At 31.6% G+C, this 27,507-nt stretch overlaps 1 protein-coding gene across 4 annotated transcripts in view; it reads left to right on the plus strand.

The window, feature by feature from the left end:
* Window positions 1-2,209: 2,209 nt before the first annotated feature.
* LOC123705653 (kynurenine formamidase) overlaps window positions 2,210-27,507 on the plus strand; it is a 36,538-nt gene continuing 11,240 nt past the window's right edge. The window contains exons 1-3 of one of the 4 annotated variants that reach the window (XM_045654550.1): window positions 2,210-2,380; window positions 17,706-17,847; window positions 21,187-21,288. In XM_045654550.1, the coding sequence (XP_045510506.1) occupies window positions 17,730-17,847; window positions 21,187-21,288 (220 nt within the window). In that variant the 5' untranslated portion in view covers window positions 2,210-2,380; window positions 17,706-17,729. Of the gene's footprint in view, window positions 2,381-8,078; window positions 8,130-17,046; window positions 17,226-17,254; window positions 17,360-17,705; window positions 17,848-21,186; window positions 21,289-27,507 lie in introns of those variants that run through there. The other 3 variants (XM_045654548.1, XM_045654547.1, XM_045654549.1) reach the window with 3 other exon arrangements.

Raw genomic sequence — 27,507 nt, forward strand, 5'->3', positions numbered from 1 at the left:
AGCAATGCGGGTGAAACCGCGGGGCACAGCTAGTTAAGTAATATACATGACAGCTTTTAATATAATATAAAGTGAAAAAACTAAAACCCAACTACGACAATAACCGGCGCTGAAAAAGTATAAAACAAGATTTCAGAATACTGAACTGAACAAAGTTGCTAATGTAGTTGCAAGTAAATGGACACAGTAGACTCTACCAAGATGCCTTCGTTGTAAATTGACAATAATGTCATACAATACTATTCTGAAGTATGCAATATTCCACTATGTAAAGATAAATTTTCATGTTTGGAAAGGCGTAGTCACACGTTGTTGAAGTGCTACGGTAGATAGGTATATTATGTAACGTGTGACTACGCCTTTCCAAACATGAAAATTTATCTTTACATAGTGGAATATTGCATACTTCAGAATAGTATTGTATGACATTATTGTCAATTTACAACGAACTACGAAGGCATCTTGGTAGAGTCTACTGTGTCCATTTACTTGCAACTACATTAGCAACTTTGTTCAGTTCAGTATTCTGAAATCTTGTTTTATACTTTTTCAGCGCCGGTTATTGTCGTAGTTGGGTTTTAGTTTTTTCACTTTATATTATTTGTACTATTTTGGTGTTAAAGTGTATTTGGGGGCATAATATTAACAAAAGTTAAACTGATGAACTAATAAAGAAGCTATGGACGAAAAGATGTGAATTATATGCAATCAGCCCATGAATACAGGTAAAGTCACGAGCAAATGCTAGTAATATATATATATTCAAAATTTACAAGGAAAGCGCTTTCAAATGATACCAAACACGGGATATTTATCTTAACTTTATTTTTTTACTCTGTATGTTTTGTCCGATAGAGGACGCCACATTAGATTTTGTGAAACCCCATATAGCCTATAACCAGCGGACAATTAAGACGCTTCTAATGATATGTCATTTGTCAAATTCTGATAAGTAGTTTAGACGTTACGAGGGAACAGATGAACATACATACATACATACATACATACATAGCCTGTCAAAATCATAACCCTCCTTTTGCTTTGCCGTAGTCGGGTAAAAAATATAGGCCTATGTAGGCGCAGTGTCAATACCAATACTACCACTACCACAGACAAACACTACATAGTATAAAACAAAGCTTTCTCTGTCCCTATGTATTCTTCTTAAATCTTCCTTATGTATTAGGTACCTATTCTTAAATCTTTAAAACAACACAGCGGATTTTAATACGGTTTTTTAAGAGATAGAGTGATTCAAAAGAAAGGTTTTAGTAGTATACCTACCATTTGTTATAGGTTTAGGACAAAGCGGGCGAAGCCGCGGGCGGAATGCTAGTTACTATACCAGAAATACCTAATTACCTAACTAATAGGTATTTATTTACTAATGCAATGTATGAGATTGAAAGTAAGTAAGTAGGTACTCTACGAGGCAACAATGTATAATTGTGAGAATTGCACCTAGATTCTACAATAATTTCAACTTGAATGTCTATTGTATTACCTAGAACTATTGTATTTTAATCATTGTAAAAAGTTAAAATCAATTTTAAATTTTACCGGGTAATTTCACGGCTTCTTGTTTATGTAATTTGCAGTGTTCAGATACTTATCTATACTAATATGTAATATTATAAAGCTGAAGAGTTTGTTTGTTTGTTTGAACGCACTAATCTCGGGAACTAATGGTCCAATTTGAAAAATTCTTTCGGTGTTAGATAGCCCATTTATTGAGGAAGGTTATAGGCTATATTTCATCACGCTACGGGCAACAGGAAGCCACGGGGGTGAAACCGCGCGGAGCAGCTAGTAACGAATAAAAGAGATAAGACTTTTTCTTCAGTAACCCGTATTTCTTAAATGACCTTTGAAGAACAAAATATGCAAATGTTTTATATTCATTGAAGCAGATTTACATCAATAAAATATAAATTAAATTAGTAATTTATGCGCAGCTTACTTTGGTTCGGTCCTCATTAAATAATATCGCAATTTATGAATGGAAATTCCAAAAACGTGTTGTTAATATCATTCATAAAAATGATAGATATTGTCTATTAGTAGTCGCGTTAGAGTATAATAAGTAATAACCAATAACATATTCCATGGTTGGTAGGAGCACATATACTTGTAAGTGAGAATAGCTTACACATTATCGTAGGCGCAATTGTTTTAGGAAACTTGTAGTGAAATAAAGCAACAGTTATCTCACAGCAACTGTCAGTATATGCGTGTAGTTGGTTCACATTCCTCGTTTATTCATAATCTCGAGTGCAACCGGTCAACGTGCATGCGTCCACGCATCTAGTCAAACCGCTTTGTTTACAAACATTCCTAACTCAACTTTAATTGTTTACATTTGATACGGATCCCTTAAAAAGTGAGTACCTTTTCAATTTTTTTCATGTTCAGAATGCGTATTTCAAAAATAGTTGTCTATTTTTAAATTGACACCTTTAGGTATCCTGAAAATAAGTTGCTATATATAAACGATTGTTAAATTATACAGAAATAGTATAATTTGCTTTTCGATTCTCGAAGATATTTTATCTTTATATTATGTACCTAGGTTGATATCAATGCGTTATTCCACTTTGCTCACCGTTATCACAATCTTTATTTGTAAACTTTCACAATAAACCTACCATTTATAAATTTCAATAAATAAATCAATATTATTCGTAGCATAAATTAAATCAATTATTAATAAATATTTTCACGCAAAATTTAACTATAAAAATAACTGACATTGGATAAGTCAGTTATTAATTTTAGGTAAGATCTTAAATTAACTATGATTTACTCTGTATGTAATACCTAATATGTACATAAATAATGAGTTGAGTTATAATTTTGGTGATAAATGTAGATTAAGCATAGAGATTAACAGTACATATTATCTCCATGAGATTGAGTGACATTTAAACATTAATTTTTATTTTTTATTATAAATTAAAAAATAAAAGTATTTAAATGTCCGTAAATCGTAAAGGTCCCTTTTGAAACAATTAATAAACGTAAAGTGTTACTAATTAAGCTAGAATAAAATAAAAATAAATATATAAATACAGACAGTGAGTTCTTTGCTTGACAGCATTTTTAAGTGCGGACGGAAATTAGGTCAATAAAATGAAAATATTAATACAGGTAGGTATCAATCGAAGGAAAATTAACAGATATCGATTGGAATGCATTAAGGCTTAAGCAATTACCATAATAATTTCTCAATAATAAATCGCAAGTTTTTTTTTTTTTTTTTTTTTTTTTTTTTTTTTTTTTTTTTTTTTTTTTTTTTTTTTTTTCGCGCGCCGACCGTCTTACCGAGTGGACGTACATACCTGTGCGCATACCGTGTTATTCGTTACAACTACTGACAATGAACGTAATGCGATCACCTACTGGAAGTGGCATGGTTTCTGTGCATAGTGACCCTCAAATTAATGTGTCTAGTGAAAAGCCCCTTGATCAGCAAGTAACTTTTCGTCATAAAAGAAAATTTAAAGACGATGATGAATCGATCAAAAATGAGTTAAGTGAATTAAACAAACAAATGTCCCGGATGATGGATATGATGTCGGCCTTATCTGATAACCAAAGAGAGTTCATGAATAAAATCTCAGGCGACATTTCATCTATTAAACAGGAGATGTCTGAAACGAAACTGTCACTAGAAACACTGAAAATGGAGCAGACTTCGCTTAAAACTAATGTTAATTTGCTTCTAAATAAGAACTCCGATACCGAAATACGGCTTAATGGTGTTGAAGCTAAATTAAAAGACCTACCGCTCGACATTAATAACTTCAAGCAACCTTCAAACCAGGAAGAGATTATATATGAAATACATGAGCGTCAAAAACGCAGCAAAAATTTAATAATTACCAACTTACCTGAATGTGTCGCTGTCGAGACAACAACAAGAAAAGCTTCTGACGCTAAAAATGTAATACAATTTCTAAAAAACATAATACCGTGTAGCCCAGATCCAGTAGCAACAATAAGACTAGGTAAATTAATACCAAACAAATGTCGACCACTAAAAGTATGTTTTTCAACAGAAGAACCAGTTAAAATAATTTTAAGAAATAAGCACAAAAATTGTAGAAAAGATATTGGGATTTATTCCGATCAAACTCCACAGCAACGAGCATACCTAAAACTTCTAAAAGATGAACTCAAACAAAAAACGGACGAGGGTATAAAAAACTTAAGTATAAAATATATTAAAGGCATCCCTAAAATCGTTGAAACGGATTCAAAAAACTAGATCAAGCTAAAAGAACAGAAGATTTAACCAACCCGGCTATCGATAACCTGACATACCAACTAACCAATAACTATGGTGAAATTAAATTCTCAAATAAATCCCTGAAATTTATGTATGCAAATGTACGTAGTATTGTAAGACCAGGTAAATTAGATGAACTTAGATGTGTGATAGAGTCATTTAAATACACAATACACGTAATCATATTGACTGAAACTTGGATCAAAACAAAGGACGAAGGTGAACGACTCCAACTTCCACGATATAGGCACTATTATAATTACAGGTCAAATAGTAGAGGAGGTGGGGTCTCAATATTTGTCCACAACAATCTCCAACACAATCAAAGTCACGATCTAGTATTACTTGATAACCATTATCTCTGGGTCCACCTCTATAACTATTCATTGGACATAGGTGCTATATATCGTAAACCAGATCCAGTTACACTTCAAAATTTTTTCGAAACCTTTGAAATACAACTTCAAAAAAGTAGCAGAGCCATCATATTTGGTGATTTCAATATAAATTTATTAAATTTGGATCGAACTAATAATACCTACAAGGACTTGGTTGAGATAAATGGCTTCCAACTACTAAACAAGATTGATGAAACATACTGTACACGAGAAACCAATACGACAAAATCAATTCTAGATCATGTTGCTACAAATGTGAAACAAAACGATTTCCACCTTGCCATTGTAGAATCAGCAATGTCAGATCACAAACAGATATTCTTAGAAATGAAGAAATATAAACCTGATTTATTTAAAAGATTAGAATATGAAGCACTAAATTACAATGAATTATACTTATACATAAAAAATAACCATATTTACAATAACAATTTGGAATATTCACAAGTGGAATTAAGATTAAAAGAAGCAATAAACAAAAATAAAGTCATTAAATCAAAAATACTCAACAAACCAAGACAAGACTGGATACACAGAGATATAATTAAAGAAATCAACGACAGAAATCAAATTTATTACGAGCACAAATTGAACAAAGATAACAAATGCATTGAACAGAAGTTTAAAAAAAAGAGAAATCAAGTAACTGCTAAAATACAGAAAACAAAAAACGAATATTATACAAGAGAATTTCATAAAGTTCTCAAACAACCAAAGAAGATGTGGAGCCTTATAAACTCGTTATCTAGGAATAGCACAAAGGATACTGTCATTCCACAGATCATAACCCCTACTGGCTTAATAAGTGATGAAAAGGAAATTTGTAAGTGTTTTAATATCTTCTTTGCTTCGGTTGGCTCGAATTTAGCAAATAAAATTCCTAAAACCCAGAATTATCAACTTAATGTGACATTAGATTACAATAATTCATTCACCCAGTTTAATCCCACTAACGCTGAAGAAGTAAAAAACATTATTAACTCGCTAAACTCAAATACCAGCTCAGGGTTAGATGGCATTAGCGTTAAAGCCTTAAAATGTATCAAAGACTTGATAAGCCATGATCTAGCGTGTTGTATAAATAAATGTCTATCAGAAGGAACATTTCCAAACTCTCTAAAAATTGCCAAAGTCGTACCTATATTTAAAGCTGGTAGCAAAACAGACCCTAACAATTACCGACCAATCTCTGTCCTACCTGTTATATCAAAAATTTTTGAAAGGGTCTTGCACACTCAATTAAAAAAATTCCTTGACTCAATCAACTTTCTTTATCAGAAACAATACGGCTTCCGTCCCAAATCCAATACTCTCTCAGCCACGTCAGATCTTATAACAAAACTTATTAGTAACTTAGACAATAGAAATATTGCGGTTGGCATTTTTGTGGACCTAAAAAAAGCGTTTGATACCGTGAGCCACGACTTGTTACTAACAAAACTTCATTGCATTGGTATCAGGGGAACAGCTCATGAATTAATTAAATCCTACCTCGCAAACCGTTGTCAAATTGTCAAAATTGGATCATGTCAAAGTGATCCTATGCCGATATGTTATGGAGTACCACAAGGCTCTATTTTAGGCCCACTATTGTTCCTAGTATACATAAACAACGTATATGAGCTTCCCTTCAAAGGTGACTTAAGTCTATATGCTGATGACACCAGCCTATTCTATTATGGACAGTCAATACACTCTTTGATATCGGAAGCTCAACATGACATGACCCTCCTTAACACTTGGTTACAAAATAACCTACTGACAATTAACGTTGAAAAAACGAATTACATTATATTCTCACCTAAATCTAAAAAAGTTCCAACACACGCCTCTCTTTTTATAAATAATCAACAAATTAAACAGATTAATGAAGAAAAATATCTGGGTCTAGTATTGGATAGTCATATGACCTGGAAACCGCATATTGAGAAAGTCAGGAAAAAAATAGTTTCATTGTCTGGTGCATTAAGAGGATTTGCAAAATGTCTTCCAAATACTGTTCGATATACTATTTATAACTCCTTAATTAAATCCCACTTAGATTATCTAATACCTATATGGGGAGCATCCGCTAAAACTAACATAAACAAAGTGCAAATAGCCCAAAATAGATTAATAAAAACCCTTTTTTGCTATAATTATCTCACTCCAACAAAAAAAATATATAAAGATACTAAAATAATGGATATTTCGCAAATTTACATCTATAATACTTGTATCCTGATACGAAAATTGTTTAATAAGGAAATTCATACAGATATCACTTTAACTAAAAGAAAGCGAAATTCTAATCTACGACAAAATGTATGTTATGACAACCTAAATATCCATCCAGCCCGTACCTACTATGGCTCAAAAAATTTACTTCATGACGGAGTTAAAATATACAATAGCCTACCTACAGATATAAAACAAATAAAATCATTAGGATTGTTCAAAAAGAAATTAAAACTTCATATACTACAAAATGAAAATATTTCCTGTAATAACTATCGTGTATAAAACTTAAAAATGTAAATAACTGAAATAAAATCAGCAATATAAAGAAAAATAACAACGATCACAAAGTACTCTTATCACAGTCACTAGTTAAAAAAAAAATAAAAAATAAAAAAATATATTATAGTATAAAGTGTTAATTATAACATAAAAAGTATATATACAAAAATAATCAAAGGAGTAAAAACCATTATAACATAATATTATGAATTATTATATAAAGTAATAAACAAAAAAAAACAAACAAGAGTGTATATATTCAAGATTGTAAAATTACTTTAAATAGTTAAGTCATTTACACTAAATGTTTAAATAAATTTACAATTAATATTTATTTTAGTTCATGCACTCGATGTCACATTTAGTTGATTTATATCCGTTAGCATTCCTTACGAACACAGCCATACCGTCATAAGACGATATTATTGTACAGAGTAGTTCTCCGCTCACCCGCAAGTTTTTAACATTTTTGTCAAGGTGTACAAGTTAACACTATTGAATTAGAATAAGTGAATTGTAAAATTCTTTTGAAATAAATGTCTCTAAACCCAAGTATCAACAGAAACTGCACATTTTCTATAGGTAGGTACTTACAATAATTCGTAGAAGTATGAATACACTATACACTAGGTTATATTATGGTTATATTGTGTGTATAGGTGTGGTTAACTTTTTCGATAATATCTTTTAATCGGTTAATCTCAATATGTACCTACCCATATGTGTTTTCGTATTTCAACGCCTAGTTTTAAATTGCGCAACCTCTTTGATATGTATTGCTACATCGCTTACAGAAAACAAACCGAAAAAATTCCGTTCAAAATATCATTAGCTAGTCGTTATTATGTTATTGTTTAAAATATCGCCTACAAGATAGAATTTATACTTTTTAGGCCGTGTTATAATTTATGTATTGCTATTGCAGAGTGCATCCAACCACCAAGGTAGGCATAGGTTTAAAAATTTATAATCTCTTAATTATAATTACAATTAAAATAGCAGCACTATTTAGAACAATGTATTATTGTCACTGTGTACGATACGTGTAGTAATCGTATTATAAGATCGGTCAATGACCCATTACCGCATCTCAATTCTCACAGAAGCCGTGGGTTCACCTCGTGAGTATACAGGTGCAACTGTATGTTGTTTCATTTTAAAACTCTAAACCGGTTGAAATAATTGTTTGTATTGGGATTATTCTTTTAATTATAATTACAAAATTCAAGCAATTATCATAAGTATTATCATTCTTAGGATCACGGAATGCTAAACCAATGTCAAATATAGTAATAATTATTACTGACAATCGATTATCCTAGAAATCTATTGTTAAAACGAATTGAACTCAGATATCGATAGCTTTGTTATTTATTTTATACTAGCTTTCCACCCGCGGCATCGCCCGCGCAGTTAAAGAAAAACCCGCATAGTTCCCATTCCCGTGGGATTTCCGGGATAAAATCTATCCTTTGTCCTTTCTCGGGTATCAAAATATCTCTATACCAAATTTCATGCAAATTGGTTCACGAGTTAAGGCGTGATTGAGTAACAGATAGACAGAGTTACTTTCGCATTTATAATATCAGTATGGATTTAAGTCAGAGTTTCAATTATTTATGAATACGATACTTTCTTACTTATTCGTTATATTATTTATTATTATATATATATTTTGTGATGCCATATACATTATTACGTAATGTACGAATATACGTACCTTTTTTTTTTTTTATAGTGGAGAATGCATTTAAGCATACCCAGGGCACTCGGGGAAAGAGCCCTGGGTTATGTCGGACTCACCCTGCTGAGTGCAGGGACCTACCGACTAAACTCCACTGTGTTCCGCCGTGCCGCTTTATAGACGGGGCCGCGGGTATTCGGTAGAACCGCGTCCGCAGACCCGTCAGCGGCAGCCTATCTCCAGGCCCAACGCGAATGTGGCGGGAGGCCGCCAGGTCTACCTTCCTAGGGGGGCGGCGTGAGTGGAACACTTCTCACGCCGCCTCTCCGCACCGGATGATGGATTATATCCCCGTTCCACCATCCGGTGCCCATCATCAGAATATACGTACCTACCCTATACCTACGTATCTTGACAAAGATACGCATAATTCACAGTAGCCTTAATTTTATAAATAACATTTCTATTAAATCTACAAGTATAACAAAATACTTATCATCTTCAAGCTGCTTTATGTTAACATTTGAAACGTTTTAATCGGATTTGAATTAATTTCAATTCATTAGATTTTGTTACCCTTCTTGGTGATTAAATTTTCAAATTACTTGTAAAGATTTATTACATTGTACTTTCGCCACTTATTGTCAGTGCGTAAATTCTTCTAGCAAATTAAAACAAACATGTCAATGATCTTACATTCTACTACTACCTATGTGGTTATAAACCACAGAGTACACACATGCAAACTGACAAAACAAGTTCCTTTTATATCGTTATGGAACCAAGAACCTTGAATGTACCTAAAAGTAGAGTAATCATGTTGTTAATATAAAACTATTTTATTGTATTTATAAATTCGATAATATGGAATTGAACCGGTATTTTCGTTTATTTTAAGATTGAGGCCCTTCACCTTGTTTGCAAAATCGGGTAGTTGGTGTTTCGGTGTTTTTCAGTAAACTGTAATTATAGAATAATAAGGCAATACATTATTATGTCGATGTAAATTGGAATAATATTTATTTTTATGCAAGAGAAAGTATAAAAAATAATTTTCAAAAATGTAAATGTAGTCTGGACTTTTTATTTTTATTTTGACCAAGTTATATTTATATCAGCCGATTGGTATAATATGATCTTAGAGTACCGAATACAATAATACATACTGTAAGTATATTTATGATATACAATCATCTCATCTTACAATAACTATGATACATTAAATATGATGATTATCGTACTTAACTTAACTTTTTAAGAAGTAAATACTTCTGTTAAATAAAAATAATTAAAAAGATAAGTATTTAAAAGGCCTAATACTATATCGTATTAATTATAAAGTTATCGCTTCTTATCGAAAACATATACCTACAACGAGATAATTAGTAACTTCTATATGTATTCGCTTTCTTAAGCATTATATGTGTCATCATGGTATGCAACATACACGCCCACAGAAACTCGTTCATTGGATGTGACCTTAAATTAGATTAGAGATAAGAGGTCAGGACCCAGGATAAATGATCGCAGGATATAGATGATCCATTAATCGAATCTTTAATTGGTTACTGACCGCGCAAAATGATGAACTTCAATTACTTATATTTGTGTAATTTAAACTCAATTACAGTAATGGAGTAGTAATTGATAATAAAGTGGTACCTTTCGAGCAAACAAACGGTAAAGATACGTCTTCAAAATTATTAATTTGTAAATTGACTAGAAATTATCCAGATAGTTCTCTCTATTGACCAATAAAAAATATTAAGATATGTCTTTTTTATTGGTACATTGTAACGTAACAATTTGATTGATTGTGTACTCAGTTAACAAGATATAAAGTGATTTAAATATTTGATTGACCCCCCCTTCATATGTTTATTGGGGGACTATCTTGATTCTTGACGCATTAGTTACGCGTATGATGCGTTGAGTGTTGACGCGCGATCGTATTTTATTTTATATTATATCGTGTGTGTCAGTATGTATAATACGCGTGTAAAACTATCAAGTGTATTATTTTAAAATATTTTACCAATGACAGATTTCCTACGTAAAATCTATTAATAATTTTGAACATTTAAATGTGGAGAGACGTTTTAAAATTACAGTTATTATAATTTAAACCGCAACGTATAAATCGTCGTTTTATCAATGACCACAGAAAGTTCTTCAAACGTCAAGTCGATAAATGCGGTCCAAACCACAATTGAAATCGGTTTAATTAATAAATTTTATTTATAGGAATGTTATATCGTATGCAAAAATGCATTCATATATCTGATTGGCTGAATCTTTAGAGGGACTTATTATTTATTTGTTAAAGTAATGTTGTTGTGTTAGAATAAAATAAAAAAAAAAATGTGCAGGTTGTCCCTCCGGAAAGGTAGATTTCACAATATTATTAAACAATAGTCCCATCACAATGCATTATCATAGCTTTACCCTATTAAGTTTATTTTTCATATTTTAAAACAATACAAGTATTAGTAGGTACCTATAGTATTATATTATCTGTGATACAAGCATAATATAACGTATCGCACGCAGTCAATAAGATGAAATTAATACTCATATTGAACTTATTTCTAGTAAAATGCAGTTCTTGCTTGACAAGTTCTATAAAAAGAACGCTAACCTCGATTGCCAAACTGAGAATTTAAATATAATATTTTAAATAGTTGTATAATGAAGTAGGTCGTATAGTTTAAAGTTAAAGATTTTTAATGAGGTATTTTAAGGTTTCCGTGCCAAAAGCTATGAATGGAAACTTAATAGCTACTACATTTACCAATATGTGTGTAGTTCGTAAATACATGAACATTTAAAAGAAAAATGAAATTTAGGCATGATTACAAACTTTATAGTTTATAGGTATATTCTGTTGCGATAATACTCGTAGAATTATTTCTATCTATAGGTAAGTTAGTCTTCACGCGACTACCTATATTATAATTTTTAATAAGTATTAATTTCAATAAATGTTTTCATTAAGATTTGAAATTAACCATTGATATCATTAATTGTTTCCGCTCAAATGTTCAAATGATCCCTGAAAAAACCTAATAGTTCATGAATTTCCGCCTTTTAACACGTCAAGGCTGACTGTTGTATACAATAACGCGTAATTTTATATAACTATCGTTTTTTTGTGTAGTGAAGCGGATCCAATAATCCACTTATTTATTGAGTTACATCAAGTAATTTGTACCCATGTACACATAAATTAAATATCAGAATTTACGTCCATCTGGTTTGTGTGTAACATTTAAAGTTTTAATCAAAGTTTCGTTTTTCTTTAGAAAAAATAATACATACTTAAACGTAAGTCATATATTATGTATATAATGAGAATTTTACGGAAGTACCTACAGGACTGGTGGGTATTGTATCACCACTGCTGAGTGTCCAGTTTATAAAAGAATTTATGAAGCATTTAGAGCAGGCAAATGTCAAGCCAAAAAACACGATAAAAAATATCGCTTGCTGTTTTCAAAAAATTCACACTATAATTAGCGATAAAAATTCATGTTCATAATTTCAATAACATGGAAAGTGATAATCAATATTATTAGCGAAAACTGACAATTAATTTTGATTACCTAAATAGAATATCGCTAGTTGATTCAGCTGTAGAATGTGTGAAGGTCATTTCTATGATAGGTGATAATATTTCCTAATGGGAATCATTTCTAGTTATTAACCTACATTCAAAAATGTAGGTATATAAATGAATAAAACAATTATATCATTTCACTCTATTCTCTCGTTAATTAGGTTCATGTTGAGAGCTTAATATTCCTTCTGATGTGTCGGATTTCAGTTCCAATTTCCATCAGACTATGAAGGTAGAGACCGGTGTCATTTTAAGATAGCCATTATTAAAACACGCCTTATAGGCTAGATATGTCGTACAAAATAAAAATTGTTTAAAACGAAAAATACAACACCTAATTATTGTTAAAAGTTAAATTGACTTTATAAAAACTGATGCGAATTATCAAGACACGATATGAACTTCATTCAGTAGGTTCTTAAAACTAAGACCATGTTTTTCATAAGTTTTAATCGAATTTCTCCTTTAATTAAGGAAGACATTATATCACATGACCATAGTTGTATGTAATATTTCACTAAGCTTTTACTCTTACGTAAATAAAGTTTTCTCTACGAGGTCACGTAAGATTTAGGTAAGATTTATTCGATTATAATAATCTTTCACGCGATATTGTTAACTCTCAAAAGATTGTGAACTGAACCAAACTATTTACAATTCAACGCACTGTTATAACGAAGCTTATCTTTAATCTTACAGTGACATCAACATACTATACACAACATAAAATTAGTTTATCTTTAACGTAATCCTCCCAAAAATTAGTTGTCCAAATAATTAATTCAGTTAGTACTTATGGTTAAATAACCTACAAATTATCTCCAGATGTGTTCTGTGAAAGCTCATCTGTTATCTAGCCACACCTGCGTAGACAGAGCTTTAAAGCCTCTCTATTAGTAAATGTCTTACTGGCTTTCCGTAAAATAAATGAGGAAATTGTTGAGAAAACCAAAATTAGGCTTAATACGGTTAAAGTTTTATTAATTAGCTCTGCAGTCTTAGATAATAAGAGAGAATTTAAATGGATACAAGGTTAAATAGCGTATTGTGAACATAAAGAGGCAGAACATTCTTCCTCCGTCTATCTGTTCTTTTATCATCGTGTACCTATTCAGTAAATAAAATATGGCAACATCTTTTACATCCTTTATTTAACCGATTAAAGGTATGTGAGTTCGTTAATCGTACAAAAAATAAATGCATCAGATATAAAATGCCTATTATTTATGTGCTTATACGATAATAAATTAAACTGTTTTGCATAATTACTGATAATTAAGTAAACATCAAATGGACACATTAAATTAGTTTGATAATAAATGACTTATTAGTGTTGTCACTGATCGAACCAGCTTTTGCTGTGATTGACTGTAATAATGAATATAGGTTATCATATTAAAATCTGTCGTGGGCATCACGTATTTCTTAACGATAATTTAATAATTTTATATAACATCTGCAGCACATACCACAGATAAAAAAATATTTATATAATGTTATCTATTATTTAGATAATATAGTATAAAGTTTCTGCATATTTACTGCCGTCTTATTAAATTTTTTAGTAAGCAATTTGTTTTAGTATTCCAGCCTGGTCCAGACAGTCTTATGTATGTATCGTAACTGTGCAAGTAAACAATTATGGACCACTTGTGACTACAAGATTTATAACATTATCGAAATAGTAGATATATCTAATATAACGATAAATATGATCTAAAAATATAGTCGATACTGACTAATGATTTCATAACAAATGGTTATCGGCTAACGAGGTGCCCTTGTGATATTTAATAATAATATTAATTGATATCAGTAGGATGCATCTTATATATTCTCGATCTAAGAAAATATTTACTGTATAAGGTGCTCGTCACGTTTTACCATATATTCTATATTCTATATAATATTATAAATGCGAAAGTAACTCTGTCTGTCTGTCTGTTACTCAATCACGCCTAAACTACTGAACCAATTTGCATGAAATTTGGTATGGAGATATTTTGATACCCGAGAAAGGACATAGGCTACCATTTATGTACTACGGGCGAAGCCGGGGCGGACCTCTAGTATTCTATGTGTTAGTGTGCTACACTACACTACACTGTTGCGAATTGCGATCCTCATACATATTTTACCTATATAAATTTTATTACAAAGGTAAGCACAAGATTAATCCTATTCATATAGCAATAAATAATTTGTACTCCAAGCAAGAACAATGACTTATTTCAGACGCACCTGCACACGTAAATTGTTTGATATTGTATAATTACTTGTGTTTGACATTGTTAATCAAATAAGATTATTATGAATACAATTACATATTATATGAAGTTACACTGAGATATAAAAGACTTGTATAAAAAAAACGAACAGTCATATAGAGCTGCCTGGTATTGAATTCCCTGTTAATTTGGCTCTGCTACATTGTTGAGTTCGCATTTAAGGATAGACCAGTTTTATGTTCAACAACATTTTAAAATAATAATTAATTTATTATAAACAAACGCTAGAGACTGGTCAACATTGACCTGGTAATTCCTTCTTAATAAGCTCGCAATATATGTTTTAATATAATATTCTATAAACCTAAAGCACAAAACCAAATTAGAAGGATAGATTAAATATTTGTAATTCAGATAATACTAAATTGTTTAAGCAGCTCTTTAATAATTTCCGTTGTTATCTTCCGTAAAATGGAAATGTATGATTCGGCAAAATTCTCGCGCCAATTTGAATAGGTCGCGAAAATCGGTGTAATCTGCTAACGATCTGAAGATTTTTTTGTGGAAATAGGTCAATAGCGCGAATCCCTCGATACCCGGTAAACGGTATTTCCCAAGATTACATCGACAATTAAAGAGGCTTTTGAGATGAAATTCTAAATTCGATCAATGTAACGTAATGGTAATCCCCGTGGGATTCAATCCCTGTGTAGTACGTTAAAGTTTAATTAATTTAAACGAATTTGAATCATATTTTTTATAAACAAGGTTTTATAAGGCTTTTTAATGTAGTGTGTAATCCAGCATCAACAATAATTGTAAATTCTACAAAAACCTATTTTGGAACTCTATTTTCTTAGTTTATTTCTTACTAAATCGCAACTGCTTCCTAAACTTAAATTGGTATGTACCTACCTATATTGTACATGGTCAACATTTTAACAGACTTTTGTTGGTTTGGTCTGTATGTACCTATGTATAAAATTTGACCGTGATTTCGCACTTCAGAACATCGAATTTAATTAAAATATCACACAATACTATAGAGTATAGACTATAATTATATAAGTAGGTATATTATTTACGATACTATCTATACTACAGCTTTACAATATTTGTATTGATGTGTATTTTTATTAATTGAAGGATACAATACAACTTGTATATAAGATCATTAATGTCATACCAGGGATACATTAATTAAAAATAACATAATATTATATGCATACTATATCAATAGATGTCCATTGTTGTATTTATATCACGGACAAGGATTACATTATATAGTTTTCTTGTTTAATGATAAAATTATTTAATTTACGATTTATTTCTGCCTCTTGCACCTAAAGAACAATAAAAAGACATACATAAGAATGACGTCTTTTGAATTTAAAACAAAATGAATATGAATAAGATATTTCCGTGACAATTATCGTAAATAACATTTACTTCTCTTTGTTTGCATAGGTCATAATTATTTTAAGATAATTCAACTCAATAAAACACGTCATTTTAACAGATTACAGATTACACATAAGTACATAATCAAGCATAAAAGCTTTGTATTAGGTGCTGAAATTGTATTTGGGTAAAAGTGCTGAAATATTTCGTCGATCTACGATGTTTACATGAAGTACATATAAATAGAATATCAATGTAGGTCAACAACCTGATAACATACTGTAAATTATTAAGCGATTGTCATAGTTACAGAAGTGACTTTAACATGACCACTATAAATTGAACGATAGCCTTTCGTCTTACATTCTGATTGTTTTATAATAAGCATTAAACAATTAAATTTAATTTACTGATGTAATATATTTTACATTACGCTGGTTGTATGCTATCTGCTATCACCTTATTACTTTTAACACGAGCTGAGGTTATTAATCAGGTTAAAATATGACTTTGCTTGTTCCTTAGCTTTTAAAATTCAGTTAAACTGTTACATAATACCTAACTGTTATTACAGTAATGATAGCGTGAAATAATAAATATCTTCACCGTTCCCACCAGCCAATAATAAAAAAAAACTTTCTGTTAAAAATTAAAAAAAATAAAATAATCTGGTTGGAGTGTTCTGCGGTATGAAATGTGCGTGTCATATTTCGATAATGGCCAACGAAGCACTTGCATTGTTATTTGTTACCTTTTTACGCAACAAGTTTTCGCTTATTCGCGACATATAAAATCAAAGTTTCATCTTTTGTTTAACTGTGTGCGTGCCATATAACAACGGTTATCGCTCATAAGATAATCCCGTAAAGTCTAAACAAATGTAATAAGAGTTATGTATGTATTTTGCAAATGATATAACATTATCTATAGATACATTATCTTCATAATATTATAGTGGTATTACTTCAGTCGTGTTTTAGCCAAGTTTATAACGTTAAAGAATTTTGAGTGCAAAATGAAGACACAAAATAAATTGTTTTCAATAATAAAAACCGTATTCAAGTGGATTACAACGAGACAGAAAATAGCGCCGATACAAAAAAATAAAAAGGTCTGGAATATATTCGAAAATCTAATTAAATTAAAAAAGCCTTATTGTAGGTTAAGATTTAGAACCGTAACCACATGACTTTTTAACTTAATGAATTTTTTTGGGATCCTTGTATGCAACAACGCCGAATGGAGGTAGCTATATGTATACTAGACTTTGCCCTTGATATACCTACCTAATACTCTAATGAATTACATACATGCCTTTTGCATAAATATAGAAAAACCCTTGTGATAATATTATTTAATACGATATTGAATTATTGACCCTTTAATGAGTTTGTAAACTAACGTTTGCAATTCGAATTAAAGATAATCTAGTAACAATGTATCGGATTTGATGAATGTAATAGTCTGTAGGAATACCTACACTATCTGATTAATGGGGAAACAAAGCTAATCAGTACATTATTTACATAGTATATTTTGATATAGTTTTCCGTACACTATCATCTATTAATTTACTCATGATAATTTCTAGGTACCACGTGTAAAGTCAGACAAAATGGCTCTTATTATCGAAGATATGGATCTCGAGAAGCAGTATTCCCCAAGCAGATGGTCAACAAGATTTAATACAGCACAAGAGGTGCTGCAGCACCACGTGGCCTTTGTTACAGCAGGTAGGTTATATTGTTTTTAAATCAATAATTATAACCGGAATATAAACTAAGATACAGTATGTACTTATACTGATATTTGCATAATTGCAGAAATTATGAATACGTAAGAATAACATTTTTATAATATTGTTATCTTATTACTTAACATACAAAATGCTCTACATCCAATAATAAAAACATTTGTCACCAGATTTTTATAACCTATTGGACCTTTGATAACAATATGTATAAACATAGTCTTGTTCTAGACAACAGCAATTACATAAAATGAAATGTCCAATCTTTTTTTTTTCTTCTTTTTATACATATAGACGTATGTCTCTGTAGTCTCTACATATACCTATCTTACAATTTATTCCGGATTCCATCGACTTAAAGCAATGATAAAACTTCGATAATTTAATATTTACGAATATACATATTATTCATATACGAATCGCTCTCATCGACCGAAATTATCAAAGGAATATCGAGCAACAGTCGAATCAAGAAAAGGGGAAGTACCTAGTTAAAACTTGAGTTTTAACTCGTTACATCCTTCTTCAATGTACTGAATGACATGATAGATAGGGAGGCGAGGTAGCTAAATGACGTAATTCAACGGCGTCGTCGAGACTTATCAAAATCGAAAGAGAAAATAATTTCGAAAAGAAAAGCTTCTATGGTAAAAACCATTTTAGCGGTGGGTTTGGCGTGTACGGATTTTCAAAAATGTAAAAAAAAAGAGTTACTTGGGCATTCTCGAGCGCGTCAGATATTCATACTACGCATGCCCCAAGTCCCTCTGATTACAACGGTATACTAATCTGCCGGTTTGCGTGGTGGGGCTAGGCATATAAATTCGTCAAAAGTGCACAAAAAAAAAATTTACTCGAGCGCGTCAGATTTTCGGAAGGGGTGTTAAGTAGGCCCCAAGGAAGCTCCCCTTAAAAAAACTGACGATTACGACATGACGTTAAGTTATGATGAATTTTTGAAAATGCAGAAAAAAAGAGTCCTTTTGAAATACTCGAGCGCGTCAGATTTTCATAGGGGAGGTTTATCTCGGTATCCTGAAAGCATATTTTCTTAATCTGACAAAAATGTTGGTGGGTTCTCTTAATCTGACCGAAAAAGGTTTGTGGGTTTCTTTTTTTTAATCATCGTTATTTCATATCAATTTTTCTTAACTCCCTCAGTTTTCGAGATATACACAAAAAACCGGGAGTTTGACTTTTTACGATGCTTCAAGTAAAAAAAGTTTTAACTTTGGACAAAAATGAAAAGAGACCTTTTTTTGTAAAATAAAATTACCTTTTTTGTTTATTTAAACTTTTTTTTTGGAAAAAGTAAAGTTCGCGACTTATATGCTGCAACGCGTTTTTCGGAAGATGAAATGGCTTCTCCAGACTTCCGGTCATGCGGAAACCGGCAGATTTTGTATTTTTAGTAAGTTTTGGATTATATTCTTCAAAATAAAAATAAAAACAATCGCGCTCGAGAATGCCGGATTAACGTTTTTTTTTTACAAGTTCGCGACCCTATAACTCGGCGGCGTCAAGGGCTTATGGTCAGATTAGTTAAATTTAGTCTTAAAACACTAAAATCAACCCCCAATATCTTAATCTGACGCGCTCGAGTATTTCAGACTATCGATTTTTTTTTACTAATCTGATCGTCTATCCTAGGCGCGCGTCACTACATATAGAGCTAAATAGTTAACAAGGTTGTTCTATTAGGTCTAAGGTATCTCTCATATCTTAAACTGCCACGCTCGAGTATTACAGAAAATTCCCCTCTTCGCCTCCCTATCTATGACGTAGGCAGTCATTTGAAAAGATAAATTTGGCATAATTGGGCCATTATGGGTATCGAATTTCCAATTCTATTTACAGCTTTTACTAGGAAACGACCACTTTTTTAGGGTGTAATGCAAAAAATTATATCCTCTACAAACATCTATAGTATAACATAAAATCATAAATAAAAAAGTCTGAGTTTAATCATAACGTTTGAACCGTTTCAAATAAATTAAAAACAATATCCATTTATGGTTCATTTGTCATGCTACTTCACGTGTAAATTAAATATTTAAAGCCGTCACTACACAAGACAAAAAACGCTGATATATCCCTATCAACATTTTATTATTATTTATTATATCGGTTAAAGTGAAAATGAACTAAAATAACGCTTTAAAGAAAATATAATGTTTTGCTTTTAATTCAATTTCGATCTTGTGAACCTACATTAGTGATCGATATTTGTATCCTTCTTTTATTATAAAATCTAGTACCTATAGACTACTTCTGTAGCTAGAGAACTAGAACTCAAAGAAATTTATTTTATTTTTATTTATGTGGATTATTGGTTCACATATTTTTTTCACTTATCCTGTAAATTTAAACAAATAACGTTTGCTAATGCTATGGAAAATGAAAATTGCTATCAATTGATAAATATTATTTATGCAAATATTGAAACTCACTTATTTATAAATTTATAATTATTATTTATTATCACTTATTTATTATACTGAAACATTTTGGGCAAGTTTCTCATAATTTTAATTTTTAGTATTTCGTCTAGTTAAGTGTTTATAAAATACAACTGTTATTATACATTTGTATGTATCTGTATCGATTAAATTAAATTGTATAGAATAAAAGATTTAAATCGTAATTTAATAAATACAAAATATACTTTATAACTTTATTTTAATTGGAAATTTTGTCATATCATATACCTACCCTATGATATGGGTCTCAAACCCACAACATATCATTTGCGTTTTATAAAACAGGTAACTGCGTTGAAAACACGTGTGATTGTTGTTATGACCTTAAAGCAAGTTACCAGTTGCGTGTAACGTCCCCTTATTTTATTTTATTAATGTAAACATATTAACATGGACATTTTATTATCATCATATTAAATATAAATAAGCTTAATGATCCTCTTCTTAAGGTTTATTGTTAAATGTATTATGTATCCAGCCGGGAATATAGTCCGATTTAAGGACATGCATGCTTTTGTTGTCGTTTCGGTTTTTTGCACTTTACTTTGTTATTATTAATCATTTTGGTAGTTTTATCCTGCATAAAATATAAATACATACCTACTTTTAACCATTTTAAAAACCTAATATAAAAATATTAATTAAATGTTTAATAAGAAAAAGGCAAATTTCTCGTATTTATTTTTAATATCAATCCAATTTATTTTACTCTTTGTTAAATATTATTTCTAGCACGCATTTTTGTAATCAAGGTGACTTCAAAGCGTGATTCCTTGCTCTCAATCATACGAAATCTTGTTAATAATTGCCATAAATAAATAACCGTTATGTTTAATTTTCAGCGAGCGAGGCTGCTGTCAACAGTATACCACATAAATTAGAAATTGAATACGGTTCCACTCCCGGACAAAAATTGGATATTTTGGGAACGGACCTTCCAGATGGTATGTTTCAGAATTATTCTTTATTTAGGTACACAGATTTGTTTTAGCTAAGGAAGCCTACTTCGTTTGGTACTTTGTGAGGGATGTTGTTTAATAGTAGCTGAAACTTGCAAGTATGGTGGTATGACCGCCTTCTTGGTTTCTTACAAAAAAATGTTCCGTTTTTTGTTATTACGCAATTTGTAGGACAATATGTCTGTTGAATTATATAAACATTAACTAAGTGAAAACAAAAAAATCAGCTTGTTAGTAATCATTTATGATGACCTCGTTATCGATACACTTTGGAAAGGGGGACTCTTTGAACCAACCATAGATTTTGTAGGACAAATATTTTTTCGAATAATTTAGGTTTATCTTGAGATTGAACAAAAAAAAAATTCAGTTAGTAATAAATATTTGAGAACCATCAAATCAAAAATTTTTATCCTTGTTATCTCTGTTAGCTACCACAATCGAGAGTTTTGTACACGAAATTATTGGGCGTCTCATCAAAATAAAGCTACAAACGGAAAATCAGCTTGATAGTAGTCACTTGCAAAAATGGGCGATGTATACTGAACTACCTATATGGATTTAATACTTACTTTATACATTGTTGTATGTGTATCTAGCCGCCGCCTCCTTAGTACAGTGGTTGACGCGTGAGCGTAAAACCGAGGGGTCCTGGGCAGTGCCGTCTTTACCATAGGGGCACAGGGGGCCAGTGCCCAGGGCCCCCCATCGTCAGGGGGCCCCCCTGGAGGAGATGTAAGACTGACAATTTTTCTCACATAAATCTCAAAATATTTTATTAAAAAGCAATACAGCTTTTTAATGCCAGAACGTCAGATCATTTTCAGATTTATTCGAATCAAAACATCTATGTTATTACAAGGTTATTACATGGAATAATTCGAGTGATTCGAACACCATTATAATTAACTTATCAGACATTTACTCAAATTATTTATTTACTTATTAACGTAATATAATATATTTTTACTTGAATTATTTTGAGATTTATGAAAATTACTAACAAGTCTAAGTTTACAGAATAGCATACAAGGGCGTTGTGACAAAACTTTAATCTCTGGGCCTCTAGACAAGTGGCAGAAACGCTAGAGAATAGAATCCACTATTGATACTAATTGATATAAGCTTATGACGTTTTGCTAATGTTTCGGTCACACTACCAAGGAAGACGACGACCACGACCAAAATTCCCATCCAGCCGAAATTTGGTGAAATTATTAAAAACACAATCTATACTTAATATAATAAAGCTGAAGAGTTTGTTTTTTTGTTTGAACGCGCTAATCTCGGGAACTACTGGTCCGATTTGAAAAATTATTTCGGTGCTAAATAGCCCACTTCTTTGGCAAGATTATAAGATACCAAAATCGTTGAATTACTCCATGACGTTACGGTATTGTTATGATGCAACCTTGAAATTTTACTCTCAACGCGCCTAAAGAAGTTTCACTTCAAAAATATATTAAAATTTCCCGACCTTCTGTTACTACGAAAAAATTTTTTCCTAAAAGTCAACAGATATAGGTTTTTCGTGATTTTTACCGAAACGGTAAGTTTTATCATATAACCACTTTTAACCAAATTGTAGATCATAAAATTATCTACTTATACAAAAGAATCAATACATTATTTTCCTAAGATGTAGCTTCCTACCATTTTCTAAGATATAACGATTTATAAACTCATTCCATCCTTATAATATGCACACGTTTCTTAAATCACTTCACACCTAAATGATTTTATGATAAAACTTATCGTTTCAGTATAAATCGCGAAATCACCTATTTTTTTATTTATTTATAACCTGGAATATGTTTTTTAATTCACGTACCGGAATGACAGTTAATTTTGAATTTTATTTTTAGTAATCCTTATTCCTTTGAACAATTTTACTAATTTTCTGCTGGATATGAAATTTTGTAGTTTTAAAGGTCCTAGAATTTAGTGAACTCTGTTCACACCGGACCATTTCTATACGAATAGATGACAAGCGTTTTGACTTTTGCCATTTGCCTAGGCTTTGAATAAATTATGTTAATAACGCACGCAATAATTTTGATCAATATGAAACGGCTACGAAAGAAAAAATCCAGATGCAAATTAAAAAGATAAATTTGAAAAAGAGAAAGGTATAAATTTATAAAGAACCGAACCGACTCGAACCCGCATCCTTCGCGCCATTCCGGGGCGGATGCTTGACCAACTCAGCCACTCGTGACCCGCCGGAGCAATCGAATTTATTCTATTCCTTCAGTTTTATGTGTCTTAAGGGACACACCGCACGCCATCTATTGAGATGATTTAACAACCATCTCAACCAATATGAAGCACTTTTCAGTGAATACAATATTGTAACGATGGAACACGACCTTTTTTGTTGAATTTATATTTTATTTATAAAGCATTTGAGTGCCATAAAACCTAAAATATAAATTCAAAGAGAAAGGTAATTTGAAAAAGTAATTCTTAAAATATTTCTTAATTAAATTTAATTAAAGTCAACTTTGGAGCGCCATTACAGCAGCAGCGTTTCAAATGAATTATATAAAAAAAAATAAGGAAAAAAGTTTCCTCAAAAGACCATATTATAATACAAGATTGGTCAGAAGTAACTTTTTTGTAAAATGTATAAAAAAATGGAGCAAAAATTTTACATAGAAATTTTCTTTAAGTTTTCTTATTACTTCTTTAAGTTTCAATTTAGGGCAAAAACATATATAATTGTGGGAAAAAATTTGCGTACCTAGTTTGATTTCTTTATATTTCAAAGGGCCCCCAATTCTTGTGTGCCCAAGGGCCCCGGCATAGTCTAAGACGGCCCTGGTCCTGGGTTCGATTCCCGGTGGAGACGAAGAAAACAAAAATGTCTCGGTCTGGTAGGACACAGAGGGCTGATCACCTACTTGTCCCTAAAGAAATTCGATCAGTGAAACAGATGTATAATGCATCTGCCCCTTACCCCACTAGGGGACATGGGTTCACATATGTGTATCTAGACTAAAGTGACTCATGCTGATACGTCTAAATCTCCTCCTAACATAATAAGACTCCTTCTAAATTCCTACGAACCACATCACTTCAAATAATATACCCACATACTATAGGTATATACTTTTGTAGTGAATGAAAGCACATATAACATGTAGTCCAACTATATGAATATAATATACATACTTAGTACGTATATATCTACTCATACACGAGTCCACGTACACTCCTACCGCATAAGGCTGTCTGTCCATCAAATAAGAGAGAAAGGGTCCGTTCACACAGACCGGCTCTGAGAGGAGAGCAGATTCTTATCACGATGAAAACAGAGTTTTTAGTATTTGTAACTTAAGGTTTATTTTTGCGTGTGCACTGCTTTTGACATTAAGAATGCTTGAACGCGCTTGGTGTGAAATAATAAGAGGAGCTGACCGGCTCCGATCGCGTACTTTTTCTCGTTCGCGCAGCCGTTCAGCTCCGATTACATTCGCATCCGCTTTCAGATAGCTTCCAGCTGGTCTATGTGAAATAGTTGACGGCTCCGCTCCGACCAACTCCAAGCGTATACGATCCGGTCTGTGTGAAAAGAAAAATGCGCGCCGATGCTCTCCGAGCCTGTCTGTGTGAACGGACCCAAAAACTTCCAAGAAAATGCTTATCATTTATTCTAAATCATAATTCACTATTACCTTAATATACTTGAAGAAAGACATAAACATTTATTCACCAGGGATAGCACAGAACACAGACAAAGCAAATGAATTCAAAAATAAGCATAAGATGAAAAACAAGATAAAAATAAATTGACCCTGAGAAAAAGGAGACAGTTCAGTTTGTGCCGCAATATCAAGTACGTTGGTATCGCTGTTTTTCAGTGCCCCCTTTACATATTAAATATATTCTTTACGAATTTGTTATAACGTTACCAGAAGTAGCATAATAAACGCATTTAAAAGTATAAGTAAGCCGAGGACTCATTAGCACGCTTTTTTTATAATTAACGTTCCACTTATCCCACAATTGCATTGACATTACAAATCTCTACAATAAAATCGTCAATATATTCAAATAGAATCACAGCTCTCCGCTTCGCTAGTGGGCATAAATTTGTAGAATTTAGTTCAATATGTATTTCATAAGCTGAATTTATACAAAGGTAGACAACACAGCTAGAATGCGGAGCAAGGACGAGTTGAAATGCAGTAAGATATATAGGGTGGAGTCAACGAGATCGCTTTAATTAGAAAAGTAAACCGTTGTGTGCGTTTGTGCAAACATGCAACAGCAAGAATATGCTTAAATTAAAATAACCGTTTTTAATTTTATTTCTTAGGTACTCGGTTTTGTATATTTTTATTAGTCTCTGTTAAATAAGTTGTAAAGTTATAATAAAGGGTAGGTTGGATATATTGCTTTCTAGACTTAAAAATTGATTTTTATCTAACATGATTTCTGCTTTTGCTGTAAATAAATAAAGTTTTTATATTAGATAATATTATATTAATATTAATATTTCTGAAGAAATATATTCCTCTATTTAAATTTGGACGATTCGTTTCGCCATCATCATCATCATCAATACATATAATAAAATTCTAGAAAAGTCGTGTCTGTACAATCAAAATATGTAAAAAAAAAATAGCAGGTGCTATTATTAAATCGATCCCAAACCCAAAAATGTAGTTAAAAAAATTTTTGTCTGTTTGTCTGTTTGTCTGTTTGTCGGTTTGTCTGTTTGTCTGTATGTTCGTGCACGCTAATCTCAGAAACGGCTTATCCGATTAAGATGCGGTTTTCACTAATATATTGTGGTAATCTTCATTTAACATTTAGTGTTTATTTCATGTCAATCGGTTCGTAAATAAAAAAGTTATGACCATTTAAGTATTCACGGCGAACATTTGCTAAGGCATTCTATACACTGTACGATAAAACGTAAGTTATCTGTTACAATTATTATTCCTGTAAATGTCCAAGTGATCATATCGAAAGTGCCCAAGGGTGGGGGGGGGGGGTGGGTCAAATTAGAATTATGCTGAGTGCTTACTTCTAGGTAAATTTTATACATAAAATGTCTTTTAAATTATGTCGTATTATATTTTTAACCCCCGACGCAAAAAGATGGGTGATAAGTGTTTGACCGCTATGTGTGTCTGTGTGTGTGTGTCTGTTTGTGCCACCGTAGCTCGCTAACAGGTAATCCAAATTAGATGCGGTTTTTTTAGTTAGGCAGCATATTTTCCGATGCTGGTTCTTAGATAAAGTGTATCAAAATCGATTCATCCATTTATTATACCTAGGTATATAGGGGTAAATGTGGGAATGAAAAAAACGAAAGTTGTCAAATATAAGTACCTAAGTGATATATTAAATGAAAGTGAACGACCTATCAGTAACAAATCGGTTCATCCATTTATTTGATATAGGTATAGAAGTGGTAATAAAAAAAAGAATTTGTCAAATATACTCAAGTGACATATCAAATGAAAGGGCATGACGTGTAAAGTATAATTAGACATATTTTATCAAAATCGGTTCATCCATTTATTATACCTATATATGGGTAAAAGTGGGAATGAAAAAAACGAATGTTGTCAAATATACCCAAGTGACATATCAAATAAAAGTGCATAACGGGTGAAGTACACTTAGTTATATTTTTATCCAATTCGGTTTATCCATTTATTAGATTACAGCGGTAAAAGTGGGAATGAACAATAATCGAATGTGGTCAAATAATATACTCAAGCGGCATATCAAAATATGAAAGGGCAACGTGTGAATTACAATTAGTCATATTTTATCGAAATCGGTTCATCCGTTTATTACATTTAGGGCTTTTTAGGGGTGACAGTGGGGATAAATAAACCAAATGGAGCATCAAACTACAGGATATGACGTGTACATATAGGTACAATTACATATGGTTTACATCAAAATCGGTTCTGCCATTTACTAGGGATGGAAAGGGAAGTGTTGAAAGTCTGTGAAAGAAGAGAGGATACGGGAGCGAGAGGATAGCCACACCCTGGAAATTTTGAACTCTACTCAAAGCTACATAGGCCTGGCCTTTGGCAATATTTTTTCCTAAGTATACCACTTCTTTTGCCACTGTGGTCCATTACAATTTGTGCACGGTTACGGCTCAACTTAAAAGATGTCAAGGAGCAACAAACTTATAGATATCAATATGATGTAGGAATGTAATATGGAGGT

Source organism: Colias croceus, chromosome 2 (genome assembly GCF_905220415.1).
Source record: "Colias croceus chromosome 2, ilColCroc2.1".
Classification (NCBI taxonomy): Eukaryota; Metazoa; Arthropoda; class Insecta; order Lepidoptera; family Pieridae; genus Colias; species Colias croceus.